The sequence below is a fragment of the Littorina saxatilis genome, linkage group LG5 (genome assembly GCF_037325665.1).
Source record: "Littorina saxatilis isolate snail1 linkage group LG5, US_GU_Lsax_2.0, whole genome shotgun sequence".
NCBI lineage: Eukaryota > Metazoa > Mollusca > Gastropoda > Littorinimorpha > Littorinidae > Littorina > Littorina saxatilis.
Genome location: NC_090249.1, coordinates 21,628,573 through 21,644,379, shown reverse-complemented (window position 1 = coordinate 21,644,379; position 15,807 = coordinate 21,628,573). Strand labels below are relative to the sequence as shown.

Genomic DNA, 15,807 nt, shown 5'->3' with positions numbered 1-15,807 from the left:
TGTGTTTACTCCCCTGCTCAGGCAGTGGTCAGGAATAAAAGGGGGAAGCAGACCTGGGAACCCACATGATTTCGCCGTATTCTGTACGCATGATTGTCGAGAATACGATCAGTACGGTCAGTGGGAAAAAAATACGACGAGAACAATTCCTAGACTACTATTATTCACAAGCCCATCTTGAAGCCGATCCAGTATTTTGACACATGGTTACAGTTTTTGTCAGTAAAAATTGAAAAAAGGATTTGTTTTAAATGTACAGTCGAGATCATTTAACACGAAAAACGATAAGCCGAAAAAACCCATTACGCGAAACGTGTTGTCAGTCCCAATCATTCCCTTCATAAACCCTACTAAAAAAAACATCATAACGCGAAATAATACGATCTGAGACTCACGCAAGAAACGTTTACACGAAACCGATTCTCGGTCGCTTGCACCACCAAACAACTGGTTTTTGAGTCACTTGAGAAAAAGTGACTCTATGTAATCGGTCAGTGTTAGTCTGTCCGGCCGGCCGTCCGGCCGGCCGTACGGCCGGCCGTCCGTAGACACCACCTTAACGTTGGACTTTTCTCGGAAACTATCAAAGCGATCGGGCTCATATTTTGTTTAGTCGTGACCTCCAATGACCTCTACACTTTAACGATGGTTTCGTTGACCTTTGACCTTTTTCAAGGTCACAGGTCAGCGTCAAAGGAAAAATTAGACATTTTATATCTTTGACAAAGTTCATCGGATGTGATTGAAACTTTGTAGGATTATTCTTTACATCAAAGTATTTACATCTGTAGCCTTTTACGAACGTTATCAGAAAAACAAGGGAGATAACTAGCCTTTTCTGTTCGGCAACACACAACTTAACGTTGGGCTTTTCTCGGAAACTATAAAAGTGACCGGGCTCAAATTTTATGTGAACGTGACTCATTGTGTTGTGAATAGCAATTTCTTCCTGTCCATCTGATGCCTCATATAATATTCAGAACTGCGAAAGTGACTCGATCGAGCGTTTGCTCTTCTTGTTTCAACTTGTAGCTTCCAAAGCGGGAAGTGTTCACGTGTTTGCATGACTGACTGAATATCTCATTTTCCTTCTGACCGTGATTGAAGATGGCCTCGAAAACATGAGTGAAGAGAAAACAAGCAAGCCACACAATCGCGTTTAAAATCAAAGTTTTAGAAGAGCTTGACAAAAAACAATTGAACAAGACTGAAATTTGTAAGAAGTTTTCAATCGCAAATTCAATTCTGTCAACGTTCATCAAGAATAGACAAAAGATTGAAGATGCGTACGTGTCATGTGATGTTCAACCAAACCGAAAGCGGATGTTTGACGACATCACAAGAATTGAACGGTTCGTCGGAAAGTGCAGTGAGCCTGTCAAACAGTTGAAGTTGACGGATTTCTTTCGTCCTGTGTGAATTCATAAACACTGCAATGGATTTTAAACACTGCAATGGATTTTAATCTTTTTTGTGGGGAATTAAAGTGTACAACAAAATAATGAACTGTAGCAGACGACAAAACTGCTGACTCTGACAGAACCGTGTAATTCGTCCGCCGCGCACTACGGAGGCTTTTTTTTTTTCAAAGGTATGGCACTGTTTTATCTTCTTTATCTTGCTTTTTAAAAAAAAAGTGATCAGTTTGATCATTTTCGTTATCGCTAAAAAACGTTAACTCGAAACAAAATATTGGTCCCTTTCATTTCGTGTAAAGCGATCTCGACTGTATAGGTAAACTTAATTAACGATGTGGCGGACGCGTGTGAAGCATGTTTGAATCATGGATGTTCAAATGCTGTGTGGAGTACGCTCATTTTTCTGAAAATACACCAAGTTTGTTTGAGAATACGCTAAGTGCAAAACAGGGGTTCCCAGGTCTGGGGAAGATTTCTCAGATTATTTTGAGGTCTTAAAAGGGGTTTCCACTATGGTGAGCATTGATGATTGATGTTGTGGTGTTGACAGGAACGACATGTTGTCGAGTTGTGTGATGTCTCTGCACAAGGTGATGGACGCTCTACCGCACTTTCTCTCACCCTACCTGCAGGACATTCTTACTCAGGTATGTTGACGTCTTGATAAGTTATGGTGATTCCACGCTATGTTATTTTCCATCTGTAACCTAGAAGGGGTGTTTATTCGCTATAACTCGCATTTTTCATGATCCACTAACTTTGACCAATATTTGTAATGTCCACTGAGATGTGGTGTGTAACCTCCACATCTTTTTTCTAGAATGTCCATTAACGAAAACTAACTGTTCTTAATAGTTTTTTCTTGTGTGATTTAGGCTTCATCTACTGGAGAAGTAAGCTTTTGGAAGTAGCATGCATCAGGTACAATACTAGTTCACTGTCGGTCACAGTCTCAGTTTTATGGGGGAAATTCCACCAATTTTTGTGTTCTCTAATGTGCCAGGAGATTCCACTTAACTCTTATTCTCTGCTGTCTTCATGTTGTGAACGTCTTAACACCCATTGTGTTTCCAGCAAAATTCTCCCTTTTCTGAAAAATACAAAAAATGATTGCAAGACTGATAGTATGCTATGTTTTGTGAACAGGTTTGTCATCTTCAGACTGTGATGATTGAAGCACCAGCGTCTGAACAGAGGGACCCTGTTTTGAGGAGTCTTAAACACACAAGGTAAGCTTGAATCAGGATCATGGTAACATAAATCATGGTAATTGGTCATTTCTGGAATAAAATTTGCATACCTTACAAAATCAGCGGTTACATTTTTGATGAAGGATTTTTTTTTTCTCTCTCACAAATATCCCATAATGTTTCGGTTTGTGAGAGATTGACAGGTTTTTATGGGAGGAAGAATTCACCTTTCTCACTGAATACCAGTTTTGAAAATGTGAACCAATGCCAGTACCATATGTAAGCAGAGACTAAACTGTATGGGAACTAATCTGTTAATGTGTACTTGTATTTGTGTTTCAGCAAATCTATGGCGGCCCTGACACCCAGATTGTTTCTGCCAACAGTGTCTGCCTGTTACACCGCTCTGTTGGAGACTGAAAGACAGGTAATAATAAAATAATAAAGTTATTTATATGGCGCAAATCCTAACATAGGTCTAAGCGCCTTACGAAAATAATCGCTGTTGTTTAAAAGAAGTTAATGAGGGAGCATGTAGAATTTGAGTGGGCAGGGAATTCCAGTTAACAGCAGCAAATAATGAAATAATGTCAGGTGCTTGCTTTTCTTTTTCACTGACAACTGACTACAAATTAGTGGACTGAAAAAGGCGAATCACAGTTGTCAGTTTGACTTAGAGAACCTTAAATCCAAAAACAAAGAGATTGCCAAAGGGATCGTCAAGAAGCCGAGCGAATCAATAGAATAAAATAATAATAAATAATAGAATAAAAGATTCGCTCGGCTTCTTGACGAGTCAACTTGAAACGGACAGAACTATCCAGATAAGTGTTGTTTTGATATTTGTTTGTCTGTCCACTTAAAAGACCGTTGGGTCGAAATATCTGTGAATGTATTGTTTTGTCAATAACAGACGTTCCAACAACCTACCTTTCTTGTTTTTTGATTTAGAGAACCTTATTCGTTAGTTGCTTAACTGCTATTAGTCATTCCTGGCATCAAAAAGAGCTACTGATTTAAAAAGAAAAGAAAACACAACTGGCTAAGAAATCAAGAGTAAATACATGGTTACCTAAACTTACAGCTTGAACTTGCAATGTTTATGGAGGTTCAACAGTAGTCGTATCATAATAGAATCCTTCTGACAGTAGTTGCAATGAGAGCATAGATTGCTGTGGTTCGCGCTTTATAAGCTATTATTATTATTATAAATTATGAATCTCTTTGTGTGCGTCCTTGACCTCCAGGAGAGCGTGACGAGCTTGCTGAACGTGCTGGGTCAGCACGTGAGCGGGATGAGTCGTGAGGACCTCAATGCCAATCACCACCAACTGCTCGCCTTCTTCCTAACAGCGCTCGACTTTAGGGTCACTCAGCGCAAGGTGGGTTGAGTAGAGTGCTCTGTGGGTTTGTGAGCAAAGCTTTCAGCAGTACCATAATTGATTGTACACACTGTACACTCCAGGGCCGAGGTGCACAAGAAAGTTACCAACCGGTCGGGAGCCAGCCGTGGTGTTGGATTGGTTGAAATTGAGATTTGTTGTGATTTCAACGAATAAGACCCCACGGTTTCTTCTCTCTTGTTTGGGTGGCACCCACTTTTGGTTGGTGCTCCTCAGCCCTGGTGGCTGAAAAATGCACAAAAGTGCCTGTATTTGATGTCAATTCTTGCTTTCCCTCCACTCCCGTCTCCATGGAATCTTATACAGTGGAACGCTCCTTTGAAGACCCCTAATTTGAGACTCCCTCCCATTTAAAAGACAATTTTCTCAAATTTTCTGTTCATAGCCTCTATAAATTTACCCCCATTCTTAGGGCGGGGATGTAGCTCAGTCGGTAGCGCGCTGGATTTGTATCCAGTTGGCCGCTGTCAGCGTGAGTTCGTCCCCACGTTCGGCGAGAGATTTATTTCTCAGAGTCAACTTTGTGTGCAGATTCTCCTCGGTGTCCGAACACCCCTGTGTGTACACGCAAGCACAAGACCAAGTGCGCACGAAAAAGATCCTGTAATCCATGTCAGAGTTCGGTGGGTTATAGAAACACGAAAATACCCAGCATGCTTCCTCCGAAAGTGGCGTATGGCTGCCTAAATGGCGGGGTAAAAACGGTCATACACGTAAAAGCCGTGGGAGTTTCAGCCCATGAACGAACAAACTCCCATTCTTAGACTCCCTCGTTTTTAAGATCTGATTTTCCCAGATTGTTGGCGGCCCTGTACACTCGAACTTCCCTTTCGCAAAAACATCATCACTTCCATTCATGATCTGTTGAGAGTTCAGTTGTGTTGAGTGTGTGACATGGGTAGGTAGGCTGACTTTTGTGGATTTCCATGACAGTTTTGACTGCTTTCTCTTTGAATTTAGGAGGTGAGCAGTACTACGATAGACCAGATAGAGGGTGCTGTCATTGACACCATTCTCGCCATGGTTCTCAAGATGGCAGAAGGCTCCTTCAGACCCATGCTGCTCAAGGTTTGATTCTTTTCAACTACATAATTTCTTATCTGTGTTGTTTTTATAATTGGATTGATCACTTCTCTGTTAGCGTCACATTTTTAAAACTTTTGGGTTGGAGGGTAGGGGGGGGTTTGTGTGTCTGTGTGTGTTTACGAATGTGTGGTGTGTGTGGATGCAAGATATTGGCCATCGGTTCTTTACTTGAAAGTAAGAATCTGATTGTATAAAATGATCTTTCGGAAAGTTTTCAGTGCTCTAATAAGTTAATTTTTCCTTATCTTGAAAGTGATCTGTAGGTACTTCTATAATTGACTATAGATTTATTTTTTTTGAGGGGGGGTGGGGGGTGGGTGTGGTGGTGTAATGAAAGATTTGGGCTGCATCTGTGATTATAACATTTTAGCCACCAAATTTTGCAGCGAAACTCACATAACCCTATATACAAAAAGTCAGCTCAAAAAAGCGTTTTTATAGCTGTGTTTTAATGGAAGATATGTTTGAACAGATTTTTGAATGGGCCACAAACCAAGGCGCAGATCGTCACAGGGTGCTTACTTTCTACAGACTGGCCGACTGGTGAGTAGTACAAATGCTTGCCTGTCTATGTCCGTTTGTCTGTCTGGTGGCAAAACATTTTCAGGTTCACTCATTTGACAAGTAACAGGCATGGGAATTGTCCGCCGAAAGGCACATTTCCGCCGAAATTTGTGTTTGTTCCGCCGAAAAAGCAAAAGTGTCCGCTGAAAAAATAAATGGGGGAGGCAAAAATGGTTCTAAAAACTTAATTTAATGGCAAACTTGGAGCTCAGATGACACCAAATTGCACCATTTGGGTTCTTTGGAGAGACAAAATTCCGTCGACTTTGCTATATTACTTAAATATTTTCAGCCTTTTTTTCTTATTTCAATTCCCATGCCTGAAGTAATAATATGTACAGTCGTCTTGTCGTCTCATCTGTTTTGTTTGTCCTGCTATGTTTTAGTACCTGTGTAAAAGTTGGGTGCGTGGTATGATTCTCAGCCAGCTTTCCCAGGAAGCTCAATATGACCTTGGGTGGTGTTAATGAGAATGTGCCCAACTGGGGGGGGTAACAAAGCGCTGGGTTGGATTTGTTGAAATCACACTAATTTCAACAAATCCAAACCCTGTGCTTGGTTTTCACCCAGTTGGGCACTTTCTCGTGACCACTACCCCTGGCCTCTTGGGGTTCACTACACATGCACACCACAAAAGAAGTACAGCTATTGCTAAACCTGTTTTAGGACCCTCCATGTTCATACTCCCTCTATGGTTAGATCTTATTTTATCAGATTTTCTCTTCAAAGCGTCTGTGAATTTATCTCGATGTTAAGACTCATGACCTGATTTTCTCAGATATTTTTTAGGTTTTAAAATGGGTGTTCGACTGTATAACTGTTTGACTTTGAATCAATGAGTGGACAATACACGATACTCATACTGGATGACTGCCTGTTTCAGCCTGGCGGGAAAGCTGCGAGGCCTGTTCCTACTCTTTGCAGCACACATCATCAAACATGCTGCCCAGCTGCTGGATTTACTCAACACATCCGCAACAGGTCTGTACATTCTTCAAGTCATGAGACTGGCAGTGAGCCCTTTTTATTCCAAGAGTTTCTGGCTTGTACTGTGATCCCTGGGACGGGGAGATAGCTCAGTCGGTAGCGGAGCTTGGTTAAAAACCTGTTTTTTGCTATCGGCATGGGTCAGGATCCCGGGTTTGGTGAGGAATTTATACTCTCCTCTGTGTTTCAACACCCCTGTGTGCTTGCATGCACACGACAAAGATCCAAGTTCACAGCTAAAGCCTCAGGGCTTGGAAACTATTTTTTTTTCCTTAATGCCCTCTTTCTAAAAGTTTCAGTCCAGATATCTTGTTGAACAACAAGGTAATACATGTACCCCCGAAATTGCTGTTTGTCTCAAGTTTTGCTTTTGATGATCAGAACTTTAATTTTGATTTCTGTTCCTCAGAGGAGCCGTACCTGAAGAAAGACCGTAAAGGCCGCAAGACATCCAAGCTGTTGAACGGACTGATAGGCTGTGTGCAGAAAGTGTGTCTGTACGACACGCAGAACTTCATCAACAAGGACAGGTTCACCATGCTCATGCAGCCTCTGCTAGACCAGGTGAGAGGAATATTCTGTTCTTTTGCTCTTAACATTGTTGTTGTTGCGTTGATAGTGGAGGTTTTGACGCTGATCATGACCCTTCTGTTTAGTTTATGCTGCTTTTGTCATTTGTGTTTTTTTCTGTTGATTTTCTCATTATTCTTGGTTTGTGTGGCCCCTTTGACGACCACTAGGTCAAAGTACAAGTTAATGCTTTGTTTTGTCTATGATTAAAGATTCCTCTAACTAACCTTTCTTGGGTTTTTTATTCTGAGAACTGTTAACTTGTTACATGTACAATATTGGTCCTTCGTTGCCGCCCTACATGCCAACCGGGATAACCGCTTAAGTAAGTAAAATGTACAATAATGAGTGGTTTTTTTTAAATTTCCAGATTGAGAATTTGGTTGGTGGCGATAAGCTGTACAGACAACGGATTACAGAGTATGTGGTACCAGCCATCGCTGACTTTGCTGCGGCCACAAGGAACGACTCTCTCTGGAAAACTCTCAACTATCAACTGATGCTGAAAACCAGACACACAAACATGGAGGTATGCATATTTGTATATGATGCATGTTTGTTTGCCAGTATGGTTGCCCTCAAGGAAACAGTTCAATATTGACAGTGTTTGTTATTTGTGTTTGTGCTTGTACAAAGTCAAGTCTTTCATTGGCAAAATTCATGGAAGCTTACTATTCAGTGATACCATGAAACCTGTGTTTAAAGATACTCTATTTTATTACCTTTCAGGGCCTCACATCCACGTCGGACATCGGACATATGAGGATATTTTTTTCAAATGTCCTATACATTTTTCATGCAGGAGGACAAATGTCCTATTGTTTTTGTCACAAAGTGGTCAATGTCCGATTATTCTATCATTTGATCCGGACATCGTCAGTACTTCTTAATTTACAGTAGTTTGAATGCTAATGTATCGATGTAATGCGAAGCGATGTGTAGCAGACGAAATTAGACACTTTGTGCCTCCAGTACCAAAGAGTTTCCAAGGCTCGCAACTCGGAATGCTCGAAGCCAGTTGAGAGTTGCCTCCCTTCGCGCTTTCCCCGAAAATAACAAACATGCCGCCTAAACGAAAACTGATCCCAGAAAAGGGACAGAAGAAATTACACTTCAAGTCCCTTCCCTCATCATCTGTCAGTAGCACGGAAACTGAGCTTCCTCCAGCCCCAGAGCAGTTAGAGCCCGATCACCCAGGTGAGAATGTCAATCGCAATAGTCAAACACTGATCGGAGCCGAAGAAAGACACTACCCCCTCCCTCACCCCCACGCGTAACTTCATCTCAAGCTTGATGCGTGTGTACCTGGAGGGGCCAAAGGATGACATTCACAAGTCACAGTGGGTGGTGAAGGTTGTTGAAAAGTGGACATCCACGAGGAAGCGAATGCTCTTCAGCAAAAGAAAGGAACCAGCACAGTAGTTGAAGTTCAGAGACAGAAACACTGCACTGACTCGATGTAATTTATTTTATATTTTCTGTTACCTTTTTGCCAAGAAAAGTATTTTTGTTCTTTTACTCTCGTGCCAAGAAACTAGTCAAGTATAATTATATTTACGTTTTGTTACAGGAAAAAAATGTCCTATTGATTTGTTTTTGTTCAGGACAAATGTCCTATCACTTTTACATTGGCCAGGACATTTGTCCTATGCTACCTCTCATGGATGTGAGGCCCTGACCTTTTTTCCCCCAAGACACTTTCTTCGTGAAGACTAACTTGGAAGATTCCCCCTTGTATTAACTTTCTCAGATTCTTTGAAGTTCAGAATTGTAAAACTAATTGACGATATTCAGAAATAACTCTGTTGGGTTTGTGATCGCTGACCACATGCCGAGACAGGTGTCTCGCTAGTGATTGGCCGATAATGTCAGGTGGGAAAGATTGACTCAATGTTTCCAAGAGAAACAACTCTTTTACAACCCATTCGAACCCAACAGAGTTATTACCGAACATCGTCTATTGCAAACAAATAGAGAAATTCATGATTAGAGATTTCTTTTTCTGAAATTAATGTTCTTGACTGATTTGCAGGTGAGACTGTCGGCACTGCACGCACTGAAGGAGATGCACAAGAAGCTGGGAGAAGATTATCTCAACTTGCTGCCAGAAACCATCCCCTTTTTGTCAGAGCTCATGGAAGGTGAGCATGCTTGTTGGTGTTCTGGGCCGAGTTGCACGAAAAAGTTACCAACCGGGTGGGAGCCAGCCACAGTGTTGGATTGGATGAAATTGAGATTTCATATGATTTCAATGAATCAGATCCTGTGGTTTGTTATCACCCGGTTGGATGGCACCCACTTTCGCTTCGTGTAAGGCGTCCGCCCCGTGATCGGGAGGTCGTGGGTTCGAACCCCGGCCGGGTCATACCTAAGACTTTAAAATTGGCAATCTAGTGGCTGCTCCGCCTGGCGTCTGGCATTATGGGGTTAGTGCTAGGACTGGTTGGTCCGGTGTCAGAATAATGTGACTGGGTGAGACATGAAGCCTGTGCTGCGACTTCTGTCTTGTGTGTGGCGCACGTTAAATGTCAAAGCAGCACCGTCCTGATATGGCCCTTCGTGGTCGGCTGGGCGTTAAGCAAACAAACAAACAAACAAACAAACTTTCGCTTGGTGCACCTCAACCCGGGTGTTTAGAATCAGTAGACTAATGCCTTGTTATTTGTTCACAAGAGAAAGCTTATGAAAAGATTTAAATGCATCAGTGCATGTTCTTATTGTAGAACTGCCATGATGCAGGTGAGGATTTGGATTTTCGTGTGTGTTTGCCAATGTTTGGCTTATCACTGGAATAGAAAACGTTTGCTTTTACTTGTCTTGCAAATTAATATTATGGCTGAATAGACTAATTTTTACAAGGATTTTTTTCCTGTGTAACCAGTAAGGGAAAAGTGTTTCTGTTATAGGCAAATAGTTTTTTGTTGAGCGTGGGTAGCATGCGTATTGAAGTAATTATCTTCAGTTTTTCAGACAATAAAATCAAAATGTGTGATTGTTTTCAGATGACTGTGAAGAAGTTGAAAACCTGACACAAGAAGTGATTGCAGAAATGGAGAAAACATTTGGTGAACCACTACAGAGCTATTTCAACTAGGCTTCCTGGAAAGTGCTTTGTGTGTATGGTACTGTTAAAGACTGATTTACTTGAAGAAAGTATTTTGTTGTTATGACTGCGGTGTTACAGAAAAGAAACTTTAAATGAAAAAGCTAAGTATGCGGTAGAAAGAATGTATGGCTTAAAAAAATGAGTGTCTTAACTTGGTGAGTAAAATAAACTGTAATGCTTATATCTTTGGTTTGATTGATGAAATGATGAGTATTCAGATCAAGTAATTGTGTGTGTGTGTGTGTGTGTGTGTGTGTGTGTGTGTGTGTGTGTGTGTGTGAGAGAGATAGAGTGAGAGAGAGAGAGAATGTGAGAGAGGTAGAGATTGTAAAAAAAGACCATAAGGACAGACTTTAAACTTTAAAAATTGCTAACTGATTTTAGTTAACATACTTTCGGGACTATAAGGTGCTTCGTTATATAGGGCGCAACCCCCACTTTTGAGGTAAAATTGAGAAAAAACATCACATTAGGTATCAATTTTTTTTACAACAAAAAATACTGTATCAAAACATAATGAAGGATAGAAGAATAAGAGTTCTTTTTTAATAACACACACACACTCACACCAACAACCCAACAGCAACAATCAAAGAAACCTCCACAAATATGACAAATCAAAATAGATCTATACAAAGATGATAATTTGTTGATGCTGTTTATTGCATAGAATACTTATTGTGGTGATACATTATACTACAGTATATATTTACATATTCCCACCTGTACAAAAATTGCATTAGATTCGTTAATTTATCCAATTATGTACATGTGTCGCAAACATAACAATATCAAAGAATATATATTGCGTAAAATGCACAAGAAATAACACCTTAAAGCTAGAGAACATTTTAAAACGAACAGGTGTGATGGGTAAGTTGATAATTACTTACTTATTTGCTGTAAAAATCCAGGATATGTCCATGGTGGATGGGTGAGATTAAAAATTTTTTTTTTCGATTAGAGAATAAAACAAATAGTGCTTGGGTAATAAGAGCCGTTTAGGCGATTTTAAGCCCATATAATATTGCACAAACATGAATGAAGCATTTAAATATGTAACCGTCAATTCTGTTCATCTCCTAAGTGAACTGATGGTTAAAAGTGCACAGGATGGAATATGAGGGTCAAATTAATCTAAGGAATGTAAAATTGTAAACTACTTTTTACACTATATTTACTCGTAATACTTGCAAGAAAGCAACTCAAAGGGTACTGCATATAGCAGACAATGCATATCATCTGATGTCACTCTGTTCATCACATACACATACACACACACTCTCTCTCTCTCTCTCTCTTCCTCTCTCTCTCTCTCTGTCTCTCTCTCTGTCTCTCTCCCTCTCTTCCTCTGTCTCTCTCTTCCTCTGTCTCTCTCTCTGTCTCTCTCTCTTCCTCTCTCTCTCTCTCTCTCTCTCTCTCTGTCTTTCTCTCTCTCTGTCTGTCTGTCTCTCTCTCTCTTTCTGTCTCTCTTTCTCTCTCTCTCTCTCTCTCTCTCTCTCTCTCTCTCTCTCTCTCTCTCTCTCTCTCTCTCTCTCTCTTTCCGCTCTCCATCCACATGGATTCTTCTGACTGAAGTTTTAGAAGAGATGAACTATTCAGATAGTATTTGTGTTGAGTTAAATCAGTGATCATATCCAGAAATGTTCCCAAATAGCAGTATTACAAGTGTCGGTAATAGCAGTATTACAAGTGATAACAGTTGTGTGAAGCTATACACCTTTGCAGTTTATACGCATTTCACATTTTACTGTAAATGTAACGTTTGGTTTGTCAATAATTAAACGTTCCAATAACCTACCATTCTGTGATTTTTATTGTAAACATCGCATGTCAAGGTTTATGTTGGCCAACTGTCACTTTGGTAATCTTTGCAGAATGATGTCAATCTGCTCCAATAGAGAAAGTCTCTCTTTCGTTTCACAGGTATTTCAAACTCATTATTTAGTATGTGATGCTCATTCAGAAGGCTATACCAAGCTCACGCATAGTACTCTTAAGAAGCATGTTCAAGTTGATTTTGTGTGGCATTCTCTTGTGATTATACCACCAGACCATCAATTGCACTGTGTTTTTGAGAAAACGTCCAACCGTCACACAACTTCTTCATGAAGCAGATCTAAATCGTCCAAGACAGCGTCTTTCTGTGAAGATTCCGAGGTCATACTGTCATCACCGTGACCTTTCCACACAGGATTGTTGGCACTGGATCCTGGTCGCTGCTTTCGCTTCTGAAATTGATGCTGGCCATCCTGATCCTGACTCTCAGAGTTCTCGCTGTCCGACGGATGGTCTTTGTCTTGCCGTAGTCGCTGGTACTTGGGGAGGGAGGATTTTCTGGACACGGATATCAATCTGTCACCTAGCGCCTTCACAAAGTCCAAGTCAATTTGACTTTCAGAGTCTGCTTCGTCTTGCGCCTGAGCTGCTTGTCTGGAAAGAAATTCACCACCACTCAGAGCTGAGTCGATCTGAGAGTCACTCACAGTTTTGTTGCCAGTCAGTGAAGGAATCGATGTTACTTCAGACAATGATAAAGCTGAAGCAGTGTGTGCATCCTTGGTTCCACGTGTAGAAGTGATCTCAACTGGTACTGCCTTAGCTTTACGCAGACTGTTTCTGCTGGAGTTTTGAGGCGTTCTGTCAGCGCTGGAGGAAGACGTATCACTGAGTTCAAAACCCACACTTTTTGAATTCCCTTTCCGTGGTGGAGGGGTAGGTTTTGCCTTTGACGAGTGCTTCCGAGACCCAATAAGGATAGACTGAGGAGATGTCTCCATTGCTAACGGCACGTCGGTAATACTAACACCTGGACCAGAGCTGGAGGCTCCAAAACTGGAATTGGTACCTCCAGAAGTGTCAACATCAGAGACAGAAGAATCAGGGGTAGGTTCTGTGGCATGAGTTCCCGTGCATTTCAGAAAGGTCGTGGCATCGCTCAGAGCTTGCTCAAGCCTCAGAATAGCCAGGTCTTGAGCTGTGCCTTCGCTCTGCACAGAGGATCTGGAAGAAAGCAGATGTTGGGGAGGAAAGTTGGAAGATTGAATGCTGCTTGTACTTTCCGTGGATAGCTTGGCTAACAGACGTGGGTGGCCAACCACAGTAGCTATGCTGCTGTTGGTACTAGCAGATGAGGATTTGGCTGAAAGCTGCGGATGAATTAAAACAGAGTTACCACTGCTAATGCTTCCCGTGGAGGACTGTGCAGACAGATTGGGGTGGAGGATCACTGTTGCCTGGCTGCTGGTTGAAGACTGGGAAGAAAGAGACTGGTGAGATGTAACTGAAGCGTTGTGATGTGTGACAGTAGCAAGTCCACTGTCGCTGCTGGGCTGCTGGGAGTGGAGCTGTTGCCAAAAGGCAGGTCGCTCTGAAGACTTTGGATGGCGTTCTACGGTGGAAGTGCCACTCTCCCCGCTTTTCAACGAAAGCTGATGAACTTTCAAAATGGTTTCCTCGCTATCGAGCAGAAGCTCAGGGTTGGCTTCAGAAGAGTCACCCCAACATATGGGCTGCTCATTCTCTTCTCTAGTGTTACTGTCACATCCCTCATCGCCATGGCTACGGTAGGAGAGGTTTTTTGCATCATCAATTGTCGGTGTGATGTTCCAGACACTCCTCACAGTGGTGTCATGTGGCAACTCACCGTCCAAGTTATCATGTTTACTGTTCCTTTCTTCCGTCGTATTTGAGCCACTGGCTGACTCAGCTAAATGATCTGCTGTTGAGCTGGACACATCATCACTCTGATCATTGGCATTGAACACGCTAAATTTGTTTTTTTTCTGAACGTTTGCGTAGACTGGGCTCGGTGCCGATGCCCTTAACACCACCGTGTCTTCAGACGTGCTGGAGTTAGTTCCCACTGTGGAATTCGTTCCCACGGTAGAGGTCGCGTCCCTGGTCAGCGTGGACTGAGGGGAAGCAAAAGAGTCGAAGTGACCGTGGTTGACCACGGAGTCATCGCTGTCACTGTCACTGTTGATGCTATTGGGAGACTGTGTCCCACTGTCTGTTAGGGTAGAGATGGACCCAGTGAAACTTTGAGCTCGTTTCAGCTGTCCCCATGAAATGTCAAACTCCGAGTTAGCCTCCACCTCAGACGTAATAGTCTCGCTCATGCTCACCGTGTCCATGTTGGAATCGTCGACGTCGTCCGTCATGACGCTCTCTTCGTCATCCCTGACGTCATCAGTTGTGACGCTTGTGTTATCGTCGGTCATAACGCTTTCGTTCTCTCTGACGTCATCAGTCATGACGCTTTCGTCTTCTCGAAAGTCGTCAATCATGGCGCTGCTTTCATCTTCTCGAACGTCATTAATCGGAACATTTTCGTCGCTGCCATTTTGAATGGCCCTGTCGCTGCCATTTTGAATGGCCCTGTCCTCTTGGTTTGGATGTAATTTGCTAGGTGCTGCGGTATCTCTGGATGGTCCAGAATGAATGGGATTTGTTTGCACTGTGCCCTTCACTTTCGCCAAGTTCGTCTGTGGAACCACGCCACTCTCTTCCTCGCCCTTTTTATACTCACTTCCCTTGCCGTTGTCATACAAGGACAGATCCACGTCATCAAGCATCGACACAACTGGCTGAATAGTGAACGACGTTTTAATGGCTCTGACGTAACACGGGGCAAGCTCCTCACATGTCTTTAAGGCTAACCCGTACTGGTTGGTCTTCTTCAGCTCGCTCTCGTTCAGCGCAATGTTAAACTTCGCTGAAGAATCCGTAGCCAGCTCCAGACACGAAGACACTTTCGACACAGAGGAGAGGTTGGTTCTGCTCATTGTGGCAGCCATGATCGTCTCCTCAGTAAAGACGCTGTAGCAGCGAAGGATGCCAGTAAAGGCGTGAGCGAGGGCGGGGAGTTCACCCAACACGTGGCGAAACACACGAGGCAGAGCCGCGTTGCCTGTGCTGATGATGGTGCGAGTGTGCACCACACCAGGGACGCTCGGAGCGCTTAGGTGGAGAGAGGAGGTTCCTTTGGCTTTGGCTGCTGCCGCTGCTGCTGTTGTCGTTGTTTTGCTGGTGGATGGAGTGCTGGCTGGGGTGGTGGTGCCATAGTTCTCGGCCACGTCGTACAGCAGGGCGCGGTGGCTGAACGGAATAATGACTTCGTGGTTGTTTTCGTCTAGGCACCTGTAAACATAGAGAGAAAGAGAGGAGTAAGAACACATGTTGGGTTTATGAGATTCACATGTTGTGTCTTCAGAAGTACCCAAGTCACAAGAAAACGTATTGCCAGGAGAACTAATTTCATTCTCCCTTCCCCTCTTCAGTCCTTCCTTCCTTCCGCTCTTTCTTTCTTTCTTTAGAAAGTCAGCACCCATAAATTAGGCAAAGATAATCAGTAGTTTTTCCTCGTCTTCATGAAGATCTCTTAACACCCTCTGCATGCCTATCCCTGTTAACATACTTCCCCTCCCTCACCACCTCACACATTCTCTCTCTTTCTCTCTCTCTCTCTCTCTGTCTCTCTC

The 15,807-nt window shown here is 42.6% G+C and overlaps 2 protein-coding genes across 4 annotated transcripts in view; one reads left to right on the top strand and one right to left on the bottom strand.

The window, feature by feature from the left end:
* Positions 1 to 10,505, top strand: part of LOC138966559 (HEAT repeat-containing protein 1-like) — a 50,121-nt gene extending 39,616 nt beyond the window's left edge. For both annotated transcript variants that reach the window (XM_070338832.1, XM_070338830.1), the window contains exons 35-45: positions 1,969 to 2,065; positions 2,565 to 2,647; positions 2,951 to 3,035; positions 3,856 to 3,990; positions 4,972 to 5,079; positions 5,570 to 5,640; positions 6,545 to 6,642; positions 7,058 to 7,212; positions 7,589 to 7,747; positions 9,251 to 9,359; positions 10,221 to 10,505. In XM_070338832.1, the coding sequence (XP_070194933.1) occupies positions 1,969 to 2,065; positions 2,565 to 2,647; positions 2,951 to 3,035; positions 3,856 to 3,990; positions 4,972 to 5,079; positions 5,570 to 5,640; positions 6,545 to 6,642; positions 7,058 to 7,212; positions 7,589 to 7,747; positions 9,251 to 9,359; positions 10,221 to 10,312 (1,192 nt within the window). In that variant the 3' untranslated portion in view covers positions 10,313 to 10,505. The remainder of the gene's footprint in view (positions 1 to 1,968; positions 2,066 to 2,564; positions 2,648 to 2,950; positions 3,036 to 3,855; positions 3,991 to 4,971; positions 5,080 to 5,569; positions 5,641 to 6,544; positions 6,643 to 7,057; positions 7,213 to 7,588; positions 7,748 to 9,250; positions 9,360 to 10,220) is intronic.
* A 458-nt stretch (positions 10,506 to 10,963) lies between these two features.
* The window catches only part of LOC138966560 (serine-rich adhesin for platelets-like), a 28,708-nt gene continuing 23,864 nt past the window's right edge, over positions 10,964 to 15,807 (bottom strand). For both annotated transcript variants that reach the window (XM_070338833.1, XM_070338834.1), the window contains exon 4: positions 10,964 to 15,466. In XM_070338833.1, the coding sequence (XP_070194934.1) occupies positions 12,418 to 15,466 (3,049 nt within the window). In that variant the 3' untranslated portion in view covers positions 10,964 to 12,417. The remainder of the gene's footprint in view (positions 15,467 to 15,807) is intronic.